Raw genomic sequence first — 14,448 nt, 5'->3', positions numbered from 1 at the left:
TTGTTGTTAAGTGCCGTTGAGTCGGTTCCGACCCATAGCGACCCTGTACAGGGTTTCCAAGGGTGTAAATCTTTAAGGGAGTAGAAAGCCTTATCTTTCTCCCACGGAGCGGCTGGTAGTTTCAAACCGCTGACCTTAAGGTTCGCAGCCCAATTCGTAACCACTACGCTACCAGAGCTCCTTATGGATATAGTAGCTCAAAATACCAATAGAGACAGAAGCAGGATTTATATCAAGTATCAAGGCTATCCCCTCTGTATACAGGGTAGATAGGGATGGGTAACTTAGACACTGGCTACCGAAAATGAGGGGCCATAAAGGCATAAAGTGACTGGTTTACAAGTTTTCAAGAGGGAATTTAGTTCCAGAGTGTAAGGGGAAGGTAAGAGTCCCCACTGAATACTTTTCATCTTGTCTAGATGGGTCTGGTAAAAATAGATGGGGATAAGATTCTTACGATTCAATAGTGAGTAACTGTTATCTTGACTAATTATGGTGCTCACAATTGAAAAGGTTTTGTCACAAAAATTGGGAAGTAGATAATCTTACAGTCCAGAAACAAAGGACCCTAGGATCATCAAGGGAGAAGAGCACAAGTGGAATGCAGGACCCCATCCAGAGAAGCAGCAACACCAGAAATGGAGGCAGAGATGAAAACATGGAGAGAGGGAGCAGCTGAATACTCTAGACTCAAGGAAAAGAGAGGGACTGAGTCCTGGTGGCCAGGAGGCAGGCTTGCAGAATGTTCCCTGATGTTGTTTAAATTATTAAATATTCCTAAGTGTTTTTGTGTATATCTCCTCCACCCATCAAAAAAAAAACAAACAAAACAGAGGGAATGGAATCAAATACTGTTGAATGATGATGCATAGAAGAGACTGTAATCATTGCAATGAAATGATGGTATAAAGCCCATGCTCTCTCATGTAAACTATCACTCAGTTCACAATAAAAAAAATAATAAAACAAACAAAAAACCAAGATACTGGGAAATTGTTCTTTAACCTTTTTCAACTGTGACTCCATTTTTAGACATTCCTCTTTCTTCTGCTCCAAAGCAATCTCCAGCGTCTTCAGTCGTGAGTCCTTTTTCAGTCCTGAAGAAGCCAGGGAAGAAGCATGTTCCTTCAAATCCAAGAGTGAAGCCTAAAAAGAGCAATGCAACCTAGAATAAATACTAACTATAGAGAAAATGAAAATTTAAACTGATCATCTTGGTGACCTGTCATTTCTTTGAAATACCATGTCAAGAACATTCATGAGACATGGTGGTGGTGGTGATGATGGTTGTGTCACTGAGTCAGTTCCAACTCATAGTCACCTCAAGTGTGAGTATAGGTTTTACGAGGCTCTAAATCTTTACAGTAGCAGAAAGCATCATCTTTCTCCCATGGAATAACCAGCAATTCAAATTGTTGACCATGTGGTTTCACAGCTCAATTCATAACCCTCTACGCTACCAAGGCTTCTTTCACGAGACATAAAACAATGGAAATGTTCTTCAGAAACAGTGATCCTGACCCTATTTAAAACGAGTATCAAGTAATAATTAAAATAAGATAGGTTTCCCAGAAATACCAAGTGAATAGTGATTCAAAGACTTCTTTCCATACATACTCATTCCCCTAAAATAAGTCAAGCATTGTGAATATAACTAGTCTGCTTTAGACTCAAACATAAAAAATAAAACCTTTTCATTTTCAGAAGGAAAGATTCTATTTAAGACTTAAAAATTTCATACATTTTCCTAAAAATACTATCCAAAAAATTCAGAAAGACCCTGAAGTTCATGCATTTTCATGTGATCATATAGTATTAGGCATCTTTGCTATTTAGGTTACATTAATAGGATTCTCCAAAAGCAATATCAAAATTTATTAGGTAACCAAACTGATGATTAAAGGTCTTTAACTAACTTACGGTCTCACTGCAAATGTCCAGAGCACTTTAAAAGCAGTTGTAAAAAATTTTCCTCCTATTTTACGTTCCTTAAGTCTGTCATCTCTCTTACCATTAGCACAGTATTTCCCCAAATTTAACTGATCTTTCTGTATGTCAATATCAATAAAAATAGTAACAAGATATTAACTCATAACATAGTGAAAGAGATTAAGATTTACAAAGTGAATGATTCAATCTATTATGTGCCTGAAAAGCTTTCTGAAATATCCATAAGATAGATCTTCATATAAAAATTTTAAGAAGACCTTCTATCAAATGTGTTTTATGTTATATATACTATGTCAAGACCACCAACGCATACACACAGTGCAATGTCTAAGTAAACCAAATAATGCCCTTTCAGTAAGCAACCTCTTTCTCTGAAAGGTCTCCTTGCAACACGCTGACTTTTTCTTTCAAGTCTTTAAGATCTTTTTTGTAGTTGTCAATTTCCTCTTGCTTCTCTCGCTCATCTCTGTCCCGTTGCTCCTTTAAGCGTTCAATTGTCCGCTCCTAATAAGAAAGCACATCAATACATGAAGAAATTTCATTGGAAGCTGATACCATAAAACTGTAATTTTTATTTTAGCTTATAAAGTTTCTTAATTCCATCCTCCATTAAAAAGACAGTGATAGGTTTTTAATAGTTGATTTTTCAAAGCACTCATCCTTCCTAGCTTCCTATATAAAGATCTGACTTTGTTCTTTCGACTCCTCAATGTTTCTTTTCCTATAATTTCGACCAGTACCATGTATTCCTATTATTTTAGAATAATATCATATATTTCATTCTCAAATAATCAAAACTATACATACATTTATGTATATTTATATACAAGGGGCTTCAAAAACTTACTGGAAAAAATTCATTATCTTTCCAGTCCATTTTTCCATAAACTTTTTGACGTCTCCTAATATGCATACACACATACGTGTGTATGTGTGTGTGTAATATCCCCAATACAAATGTAATTTACATGTTGCCTAAATGGCAATGGAAACAATTCAAAGTTCACAAATATAGAAGGGCTGAGTGGGAGAGAATATGATGTGCTTAGTTTAAAGTATAATGGAGAGTAACAGAAACTTATTTAAAAATATACTAAGAAAATTAAAAAGCTGAAGCAACGTGAGCATATTTCTGGATATTATTTCTGAGTATATCAGGGGATCAAGCCTTGATCTTTGGCAGGCAGTGTATAGCGTTCTGAATCTGAGACTTAAGAAACAGTGATCCTACCCTTGTTTTAAAATTACAAAAAATGGATTCCCTAAACTTTCTTCCAAAACATTACTGACACTAGTTATTTTGTGTCACTTCTTTAGCCAACCATTCCTGAAAAATTAGGCATGTTCATAAAGACAAAATGAAGTAATAAGACCAGGACTAGAAAAACAGCAAACACATTATATTAACTGTTAAAATCCATAAGCATATTAGATATGTATCCAAGACAGATATCTATGTAAAGATATCTATTTATCTATGTCTGTATTTATATACACATGAGTCTTTCTATATGTCTCTATACCTCTTGCTAATTATAAATGTCTGAAAGTCTCACATCCTTTAATTTAGCTGACCATACGAATTAAAATTTTTTTGTTTTTTGTTTTTTTTCTTCAGAAGAGATTAAATGAAGAACATAGGGTTGATTCTTTAGAAAATTCTGCCACTGACCTCTAGTGTGGAATCCATCTTGTCTAGCAGCTAATAATTAAAGTGGCGTAACTAAATGGATTTTCTTTCCCCTTACACTATGTTTGCCAGCAATAGCACAAAAGAGCTCTTTTCTATTTTGCCCAAAGGGATTTATACTGTATTCTACATCCAGTTCCTCTCACTAGAGAAACTTTCAGATTAATGGGAAAGCAGAAAGGACACATGTATGAAGAGTCCGGGCCAGTCACTCACTTTCTCTGCAAGGGCCTCCTCCAAAGTTGTCAAGGCTGTGTCGGTGTTGGTGGTGTCTGCCTGCAAGGATTTGACTCGTTCTTTTAAGCTGCTCATCTGCTTTTCCTTATCTCTAAGCTGCTCTTGAAGATTTTCAATCTGAGAGTGAATAAACATTGGGGGAGGGGAATCAGAAAATGATAAAAAATAGCCGTATTTTAAGTTGAAATCAAGGATATCTTTGTGTTAGTGTGTGTGTATTTTCTGTGAAATATTTAATCCTAGAAGTTTCAGAATTGCATGCAAAACCTTAAATCCAGGATTTATAGCAAGAGAGAAAAGGTGTATACATGGATAATAACACACGTACATGCACAAATCCCTTAAGAAATGAAGTACCTAAGGAGGCTTGATCCAATACAGGAAACAGGTGGAAAGGCAAATTGTACAGAGGAAAGCTATGGAATGCACTATTTTTAAAAGAGAAAACGGTGTGTAAACACTAAGAGGGATTCCTATAGAAAAATATCAAGGGAGGGCCTAGAACGAAACAACTAGACAGTGAAAAAGAAAAGACAATTATATGAAGGATAAACTGTTCTACTGTTAATTTATATTTTTATATTATTATTTATCTAAACAGCAAGTATTTTTTTATGAAATTTCTTATTGCAGACATTCATTCCTTCACAAACACTTACATAACATTACTTTACTCAAAAAGCATTTAATGAATTCTCAATTATGGGGTAGACGCTAACATTACAAGAAAAATGAATGGACCTATTTCTTATTATGAAATGGTACAGAACTCTCCATTCTGTAGCTGAGCCAAGTTATAAATGGTCTTGCATGCACCCTAAGGAGAGAACTAGAGTTTTAAACAAAGAAATCATCTGGTCAGCTTTGTATTTTAAAAAGGTAATTCTGATGAAAACAAATTAGGAAGTTCTGGAGTCCTGGTGTGGTGCTGTGGGTCAATGCGCTGGACTGAAAAGTCAGTCTAAACCACAAGGTCAGCGGTTCAAATTCACCAGTTGCTCCTTGAAAATCTTATGCAGGGTCACTATGGGTTGCAACCAACTTAATGGCATTTAAAAGCAACAACAATTAGTTAAGGAGGAGTCCTGGTGTAGCACTGTAGGATAACTGCCACAAGGTTGGCAGTTCAAACTCACCAGTCGTTCCTCAGAAACCCTATACATGATTGTTATGAGTGTCAGAAATGACTCAAAGGCACTTAACAACAATAAAAACAACAGTATCAGTTAAGGAAAGAGATGACAGTGGTCTAAAGAGGGGTGGGATTTGAGAAATAATGTAGAAATAGATGCTTGCACTCCATGTGTATACTAAAGAGACCATAGTTTGTTACATGTTGGGCTGCAAACCACATGGTCATCAATTCAAATCCAACAGCTGCTCCATGGGAGAAAGATGAAGGTTTCTGCTCTCATAAAGATTTACAGCTTCAGAAACCTTACACTGGGTTGCTATGAGTTGGAACCAATTTGACGGTACCCAGTAGTAGATGTACATATTGTTGCTGTGTGCCATGAAGTTGATTTTGACTCACAATGCCCCTAAAGGAAAGAACAGAACTACCCCCACAGAATTTTCTAAGCAAAATCTTTACAGGAGCAAATCTGCAATACTTTTGTCACGTGGAGCCACTAGTAGGTTCACTAAATGACCTTCTGATTAACAGTTGCACTCTTACCCACTGCACCACTAGAGCTGCTCATACATTACATGTAACTATGGAACTACACACACTTCTCCATCCAAATACATAATTCCCAATCTTAACGAATTATGTTTCGTACATGTCTCTACAAATAGACATAGGCCCTTCATTCCTAAGCTAGTTTTGCATCTTTATATCAGAAATAGAATATTTCAAATACATATTGGTTCATTAAGCAGTAAGTGACTATAATGTAAGTTTGGCCTTGAGAAATAAGCATTAATTATACTTTGTTCTTGCTACATCCCAATGAGTTGGTTCAATTCATAGCGATGCTACATAGCATTTCTGAAGATTGTCTGGAGGGTTTGAACCAAGGACCCCGTGGTTACCAGTCCAGTACTTATCCTACAGCACTACATCAGGACCCCAGTAATATTTGCTGTTGTTAAGTGCCATCACATAGTCACCCTATAAAACACTTCCGAAGAGCAGCTTGTAAATTTGAACCACCGACCTTGTGGTTCAAACCAACTTTGAAGTCCAGCCCATTAAAATGCAGCGCCACATCAGGACTCCCCAATGATATTTTGTTGTTGTTGTTTTTAAGTGCCATTAAGTCGGTTCCGACCCATAGCGACCCGTATAGGTTTCCAAGGAGCAGATGGTGATCTTGAACCACTGACCTTGTGGTTCAAACTGACTTTGGAGTCCAGCATGTTATCCTACAACACTACACCAGGACTCCAATTATATTTTTTGTTGTTGATAAGTGCTGTCAAGTTGGTTGTGACCCATAGCAACCTGTATAGGGTTTACAAAGAGCAAATGGTGAGCTTGAACCACTGACCTTGTGGTTTAAACTGACTTTGCAATTCAGTAAATTAACCCACAGCCCCACACTAGGACACCAATTATATTTAGGCATATGTTTGTGTGTGTCTGTGTGTGTGTATGCATACATACACACATAAATAAAATTATATTTAGGTATATATAAACACTCATACCAAGAAATGATTTACCAAAACCCTGGGTACAACCTTCAAATCATTTTCTGCATTAATCATTTTAGGACAAGCTCTTTGTAACCTGTTTCATTCCACATAAAAATTTTTAAAAATTAATTCCCACTATAGAATCAATCAGAACTACACAGGCAGAACAAATGAAGAGATTTGGCAAATTTAGAATACCATAACATGAATGGATTAAGGTCTGGATGTTCATTCTCTTTGTTGTTGTTAGGTGCCATCAATCGGTTCGTGGACTCCTATTCCATTCATCTGTATACCAGAAAACACTACTCAGTCCTATGCCATCCTCACACTGCTGCTAGGTTTGAGATTAATTGTTACAGCCTCTGTGTCAATCCATCTTGTTGAGGGTCTTCATCTTTGACTACTTGTTGCAGACTGTGTAGGCCTGGTCAGAAGTTCAAGGACCTATAGGCCCGAGTGTTACAGGTCACAGCCTCTGAGGAACAGATCTAGCCACCTGGCAGTTAATAGCAAATTGTTTTTCATCTTAGTGTTCAGTTTATTTATTAATTTCATACATGGAGCCCTTGATATCCACAGATAAATGTAATATTTTACTAAAAGCCAAGACTGTAAAATTCCAAACAGGCAAAGTTCTTCCCTCAGAGAATTCATTCAAAGTAAATTAGGTGGCTCACTGGTCTCTGTTCCAAGGACAATAGGAATGCCCTCTCTAAATTGTTTCCAGGTGTAGCCCATTCACCCAGGCGCCTCTTTTCCTGAAGAACCTGGGCTGGGCAGCCAACACAATGGGAATCCTCCCAATCCTCCTATTCCTTCCCCCATTTGAGGCTAGGTACTAAAAGGTATGTTAATTAAGCTTGAGAAACCAAGTTGCAGACGTTGAGATTTGAACCTGCAAAGTATGATGTAAAGTTGCATGAATGTCTGGAAAAGTAAGATTGACAGCTGTACCTTGTCTTAGGCCCTCCTAGCTTTGTGTATAGTTCCTCCCCTAAATAAAAGGAAGGCGCAGAACGAATCCAGGTGCATTATGACTGGCAAGGCGTGTGTTACAGCATGCAGGGGACTCAGTCTAGCATTGCAACCATACTGCCTTGTTTAGCCGAGATGTTTACTATGCAGGATATTACAGCCTTCGTGGCTGAGATGTTTGCAATGCAGGATCTGCCTGATGCCAGTCCAGCATTCACCCTGGTTTCGGGGTGCCTCTTTGTCTCTCTCTTTCTGTGTATTCTTGCTATATCTTTATTGCCGCCAGGTATCTCCACCTCGTGAACTGAACCCCTATGTCGAGGCCAGTCCCCGACAACTACTGATCTTTGATTTACCAAGAATGATGTCCTTTTGCAGGACTAAACCCTCCTGATAACGTGTCCAATGTATGAGACAAAGTCTCACCATCCTCACTTCTAAGGAGCATTCTTTTGTTGTTGTTAGGTGCCATCAAATCAATCCCGACTCAGCAATCGCTATGTACAACAAAACACTGCCCGGTCCTGAGCCAACTCACAATGGTCGCCACGCTTGAGCCCAATGATGCTACCACTTTGCCAATCCATCTTGCTGGGAGTCTGCATCTTTTGCTCTGACCCTCCACCTTACCAAACATGATACCCTCCCTCCAGCAACTGGTCCTTCCTGACAATATGTCCCAAGTATGAGAGACAAAGTTTGGCCATTGTGGCCTCCAACGAGCACTCTGACTGCACTTCATCCAACACAGATCTGTTGGTTCTTTTGAAAGCCCATGGCACTTTCAATATTCTCCTCTAACGCCATAATTCAAAAGTATCAGTTCTTCTATGGTCTTCCTTATTCACTGTACAGCTTTTGTATGCCTAAGAGGTTTTTGAAAGTATCATGGCTTGGGTCAGGCGCACCTTAGTCCTCAAGCTGACATATTTGCTCCTCAACACTTTAAAAAGGTCCTGTGCAGCAGATTTGCCTAACACAATACGTCATTTGATTTAATTATTTTGTGTGTAAGAAATAAATGGTTTTGTACATGGGATAAAACTTAATATAAATTCAAATCCAGTCAAAACCACAGGGCAGCTCTCTTTGAAATGTGTTTCATAGGATTTTAGGTAGACCACAGGGCTACTGTCTCTCTCAGAATGTCCTCAGAAGGCTCTGTCATGATCCAGTAACAGAGTAAAAACCCGAGTCTTTGCTTTCAAAGGGAAGAGGGAAAAGACAGGGATGGAAGGTCTACTCAAACTTTATCTTCTTTCCTTGTGGTTTGTGACCTCCTCCTCCTCCTCCTCCTATGCTTCCCTGGCCTCCAAATACTCCCCAGCCTCCACTGCCATGGCTGCCTCTGCCTCCAAATCCTCGTTGGCCTCCACCTCGTCCACCGAAGCCACCTTCGCCCTTAGGCTTGGCCCAGTCCAAGGTAACTTTGTGTCCATCAATTTCCCCATCTTCCATGGCCTCCTTGGTGGCTTTAGCATCTTCTTCACTGTTGAGGTCTACAAACCCAAACCCTTTGGAGGAGCCGGTTTCGTGGTCTGTGACTATCCTAGCATGAACAGACCCATCAAATGACTCCTTCAATGTTTCCTCAGTTGTGTCCTCAAACAGACCATTGACAAACAGTGTTTTGGATGGCTGGCTTCTCACATTAGGGGATCCCCTGGATCCTTGTAATTCCAGCCTAATGGCTCTGACCTCAATTTCTCTTTTATTACAAGAATTTAAAGCTTCTTTAGCATCTTCATATGAAGTAAATTCTATAAATACATACCCTCTAGATTTGCCATTCTGGTTCTGAGGCACCTTGATAGCAGTTGCCTTCTCAAACACTTCCTGGAGAGTTTCTTCTGTTGCTGCAGGAGAGGTTACTAAAACAGTGTTTTTGATTCACCGCTCCAGGTGCTGGTCTTCCTACCTCTGTGGTCTTGATTTGGACCTTTCTCCTCAGTGTAGTACAAGGATATAGAATGGCCCTCAATCTCTGTTCCTTGCTTTTCTTCAAAGGTTTTCTCTGTATCAGCTTCTGTTTTGGATTCAAGATAAGCAATCCCTTTACTATTTCCATCTTTGCTGACTAATCTGATCTCCATGGCATCTTCGAACACTTCTTTAAATTCATCCTGAGTGATTTTGTAAGGCAAGTTTTTGGCCAAAAGTGTCTGGCATCTCGGTCTTTCTTACTGTCTTTTCCCTTTGGTCTCTCTAGTTTAATTTCATTACCAAAGACTTTAAACCAGTGAGTTCCAAGGCTTTTTCCAGGTCTTCAGCAGATTCAAAATCCACACAGCCTAATTTCCTAGTCATACCAATTCTGACATCCATGAAAACAACAAAATCATTTATAGCAAATAGATCACTGAGACCAGTTTTTTAATTCTAGAGCAGACTTGTTACAGTTCAGGTTTCCAACAAACAGAATGAAAGCTGTAATTGCCTCTGCGGCTTCCACTTTCTGCTTCTTGGCTTCAAAAGCGGCTGTTTGGCCATTTCTGTCTTTTGTTTTCCAGGTACTTCTTTGACAGGCTCTTCTTCCTCTTCATCGTCGTCCTCATCGCCCTCTTCCTTATCATCATCGTCATCATCTTCCTATTCCTTGTTGTCCTCAGCCACATTGTTGGTTTTCACAGAAACCATCTTGGCAGGTGCTTTCTTGCCCTTTACTGGAGTAGCATCCATGGTCTCTTCTTCAGAATTATCTTCTTCATACTCCTCATCCTCATCATCATCCTCATGCTCATAGACCTGTCATCAAAGTGAGGGGCAGCTGCTCCTTTCATCATGATGGACTGAAATTCATCCTCATTCTCTTCCTCACTGTCTTCATCATCTTCCTCGTTGCTGTCTTCCTTCTTGGCATGCTTTGCTCCCTTGGCTGGAGGAGCAGCTCGCTTGTTACCTGAGGTCACCACCAATGCTTTGCCTGGGGTGGCTCCCTTCTTGCCAGGTGTTGCTGCTGCTTTGGCTGCTGTAACTGTCTTCTTAGCTGGTGTGGCAGCTACCTTCTTGCCAGGGGTGACATCTGCTTTCTTCGATGGTGTGGCAACTACCTTTTTTGTGGGGGAAACCACCACCTTCTTTGATGGCAGTATGGTATTCTTGCCTTTTTTCTGAGGAATGACCACCTCTTCTCCACAGCTGTCTTCTTCTTCATATTCTGACAGTTCCTCATCTTCACTGTCTTCTTCTACCTCTTTGGGTGGAGGACCCAGCTTCTTGGAATCACTTTAATTTTTCCTGGCTTTCACAAGCTTCACCATGATGGCAGCTGGGGAAGGCGAAGGGTGTGGAGAATGAGTGATGCAGATATGACTATGGGAACCCAAATGACGTTGATGGTGGCCACGGTTCTGAAAAGGCTGGAGTGCACACACTTTGCTACCAGCCAGAGCTCGAGACTCGTCATTTGATTTCTTGACTGCTGCTTCCATGAGTGTTGATAGTTGATCCAAGAAGAACGAAGTCCTTGACAATTTCAATCTTTTCTCTGTTGACAAGAATGTTGTTTATTGGTCCAGTAGTGAGAATTTTTGTTTTCTTTACATTGAGATGCAAGCCATATAAAAGGGTGTGCTCTTTGACCTTCATCAGTAAATATTTAAGTCCTCTTCACTTTCAGCAAGCAAGGTTGTATCAGCTGCATATCGCAGGTTGTTAATGAGTCTTCCTCCAATCCTGAGCAAACGTTTTTCTTCATAGACCAGCTTCTCGTATTATTTGCTCAGTATACATGTTGAATAAGTATGGTGAAAGAATATAACCCTGTTGCACACATCTCTTAATTTTAAACCACTCAGTGTTCCCATGTTATGTTTGAACAACTGTCTCTTAGACCATGTACAGATTCCTCATACTTCACAATGTTGTCCATAGCTTGTTATGATCCACACAATTGAAAGCCTTTGCGTACTCAATAAAGGACAAGTAAACATACTTCTGCTATTCTCTGCTTTCAGCCAAGATCCATCGGATATCAGCAATGATATTCCTTGTTCCATGTCCTCTTATGAATCTGGCTTGAACCTCTGTAAGTTCTCTGTCAATGTATGATTGTAGCAGTTTCTGTATTACCATGAGTACAACTTTACTCACATGGGATATCAAAGAGATTGTCCTATGATTTCCGCATTCTGTAGGGTCACCTCTCTTTGGAATGAGCACAAATGCGGATCTCTTCCAATCAGCTGGCCAGATCGTTGTCTTCCAAATTTATTGGCATAGATGAGTGTGTGCCTTTAGTCCTGCCTCACTTTCTTGAAAGATTTCCATTTCCATCAATTCATGGAGCCTTGTTCTTTGCCAAATCTTTCCATGAGCTTTGGACTTCTTCCTTTAGTATCAATGGCTATTGATCATATGCTACCTCATGAAACGTTTGAACATCAACCATTGGCTTTTGGTACAGTGAGTCTCTGTATTCCTTCCATCTCCTTTTGATGTTTTCTGCATCATTCAATAATTTGACCAGAGAATCCTTCAATAACAAAAGTCGAGGCTTGAAATTTTACTTGGGTTTCCCCAGCTTGAGAAATGCTGAGCGTGTTCCTCCTTTTTGGTTTTCTGACTCCAGATCTTTGTACATTTTGTTATAATATTTGATTTTGCCTTCTCAAGCTTACCTTTGAAATTTTCTGTTCAGCTGTACTTTTTCCAAAATAGGTTTATTCGTTATTCTGGTAGTCAGTCCATAGTATACTCAATATTCTTCATTAACACCATAATTCAAAGACATCAATTCTTCTTCTACCTGACTTATCCATTGTCCAGCTTTCCTATGTAATGAGGAAACTGAAAGTACACCGGCTTTGATTAGGTGCACCTGAGTGTTCATGGTGCATCTTAGTCCTCACAGAAATGAAGATCTGAAGTAGAAAAACAGGTATGTGCAAGCTAACATCCCTAAACTTTGAGCAAATCCAAAAGATGCTGCATGGAGGTGGTGGAGGGAAAATATTTCTCTCTTTATGCATATCAAGTATTTTGATGGCTAACAGAACCTACAATATTGCAGGCTCCTCAGTAATAAATGATACAGCAAAAAGTATAGCTACAACATCAGTTGTTATTGTTAAGGGCCATCGAGTCGGTTGCAACTCATAGCAATCATGTGTAGGGCTTCCAAGGAGCAGGTGGCAGGTTTTAACAGCTGATGTTGTGGTTCACAGTCCAGTGCTGAGCCTATAGTGCCACACCAGTGAAACTCTTATTAAACAAAAATATTAAAATGTGAAGCTATTGTTTCTGAAACTATTCTCCATTTAGGTCTAGAAACTCCTGAAGATGGTGTTCCCATCTCTCTAACCCCTCTCCCAAGAATTCTGCACTCTCTGATTTATACCATGTTAAAACATCAGTTCTGGTATCCTTAAGGGACTCAAATGATGCTTCTCTGTAATATTCTTGCAGATAATACCCACTTGACCTGGCTTCAATGACTGGATGATCAGAGCTCAACCAGAAGAAGATAGAAGAGGAAAAAAAACAAATCTGATACAATTTGATGAACTTGATATACACCTATTGATGCAGTAGCTCAAAAGAGGAACAAATCTTTACAGTGAGGATCATTTCCACCTCCTCCATACACAGAGTAGACAGGGATGGGCAAGTTGGACATTAGCTACCCAAAATGGGGGGTGGGGGTGGGGGGGAAGCTACAAAGGCAAGAAGTGACTGGCCTACAAGCTTTCAAGAGGAAACCTAGATCCAGAGGGCATGGAGGAAGGTAGAATCTCCACTGAGTGGATTGGATAATCTGTCTACACAGGGCTGATGAAATGAAATGCAGATAGGTGTCTTGTGACCCAGAGAGGGAGAGGGGCTGTGTGCTGATGACCCGGGGGCAGGCTTACAGGGTATACCCGTTAGTTGGTTGGTTGATGATGCATGGAGGGGATTGTAACCATGGCAATGAAATTATACAGGATAAGATGAATGCAAAGCTAATGTTCTCCCATGTAAACTATCACATAATTCACAATAAAACATTAGGGGGAAAAAAAGAGTTTAGGGAACAAAAAGAAACATAAAGGGACAAGGTCCTGGTGTACGGTGGTTGGGAGAAGGTTTCCAATGAAATTCTTATAGGACAAAAGTCCTTGCTATTCTCAAAGGATGAGCAGGTGCATTGTGATGGGGAAAAAATTCCTTGGTGCAACGTGCCTGCCCTTTTTATCACCTACACAGTTTGCAATTTTCTCAGAACTTCACAATAAGCCCTCATGAATATCCAATGTCCTTCGAGAAAATCTGTCATGATTTCCCCTTTGGAGTCAAAACAAACACAGTTGCCATGACCTTCTGAAGTGACCTGTCTTGACTTTAAATGGCTGAGCAGATTCCCCCAGAAGCCACTGTTTTGATTGGACCTTTTTTCTTTTTTTTAAGGAACAGTAATGAGACTGTTGTCGTAGTTGTTAAGTGCCATAACTTGGTTCTGACACACAGCGACCATAGGTTTCGAAAGAGTGGCTGGTGGGTATAAACCACCAACAGTTCAAAACGACTTCTGGTCCAGTGCTTATCCTACAGCACCACAGAAGGACTAAGACAACTATATTACTGAGAGAACTTGTCTGCAGCCATCCACTGATGCAGAGAAATGTTTTAAAACATTTTGTTTGGAATCAACTCATGTATGTGTGAACTGGAAATCTAGTAGCAATAGTTATTGACTTACCCTCTTATTCACACATAGGTTGTGACTCACAATTTTGGGGATTTTTTTTTTTTTCAGAGCCAATAATTTATTTGGAAATAATGAATGGAGTACTGATTTCAACAGAAAAAAGAAAGATAGTTAGACCTAGTTAATCCGCTTGTCTAGTTTCATGGTTTTCTGCCTACTGTATTTTTTTTTTTAATTAAATGTTTTTATTTTGGATTGAGTGAAAGTTTACAGGGCACATCATCAGCTTCACATTCAACCATTCATATAGCTTGTTTCATTA

General features: G+C 39.5%; 1 protein-coding gene and 1 pseudogene across 6 annotated transcripts in view; both read right to left on the bottom strand.

Annotated features, from left to right (window-relative positions):
* The window catches only part of ERC1 (ELKS/RAB6-interacting/CAST family member 1), a 697,935-nt gene that overhangs the window by 484,493 nt on the left and 198,994 nt on the right, over positions 1-14,448 (bottom strand). For all 6 annotated transcript variants that reach the window (XM_006862715.1, XM_006862712.1, XM_006862711.1 and 3 more), the window contains 3 exons: positions 3,857-3,994; positions 2,314-2,454; positions 1,006-1,146 (listed from right to left, as the gene is read on the bottom strand). In XM_006862715.1, coding sequence (XP_006862777.1) covers positions 1,006-1,146; positions 2,314-2,454; positions 3,857-3,994 — 420 coding nt within the window. The remainder of the gene's footprint in view (positions 1-1,005; positions 1,147-2,313; positions 2,455-3,856; positions 3,995-14,448) is intronic.
* Positions 8,738-10,758, bottom strand: LOC102816472 (annotated as a pseudogene).

Source organism: Chrysochloris asiatica, unplaced genomic scaffold (assembly GCF_000296735.1).
Source record: "Chrysochloris asiatica unplaced genomic scaffold, ChrAsi1.0 scaffold00050, whole genome shotgun sequence".
Taxonomy (NCBI): domain Eukaryota; kingdom Metazoa; phylum Chordata; class Mammalia; order Afrosoricida; family Chrysochloridae; genus Chrysochloris; species Chrysochloris asiatica.
Note: the sequence above shows the minus strand (reverse complement) of the source record. Positions and strands in the feature narration are given on the sequence as shown.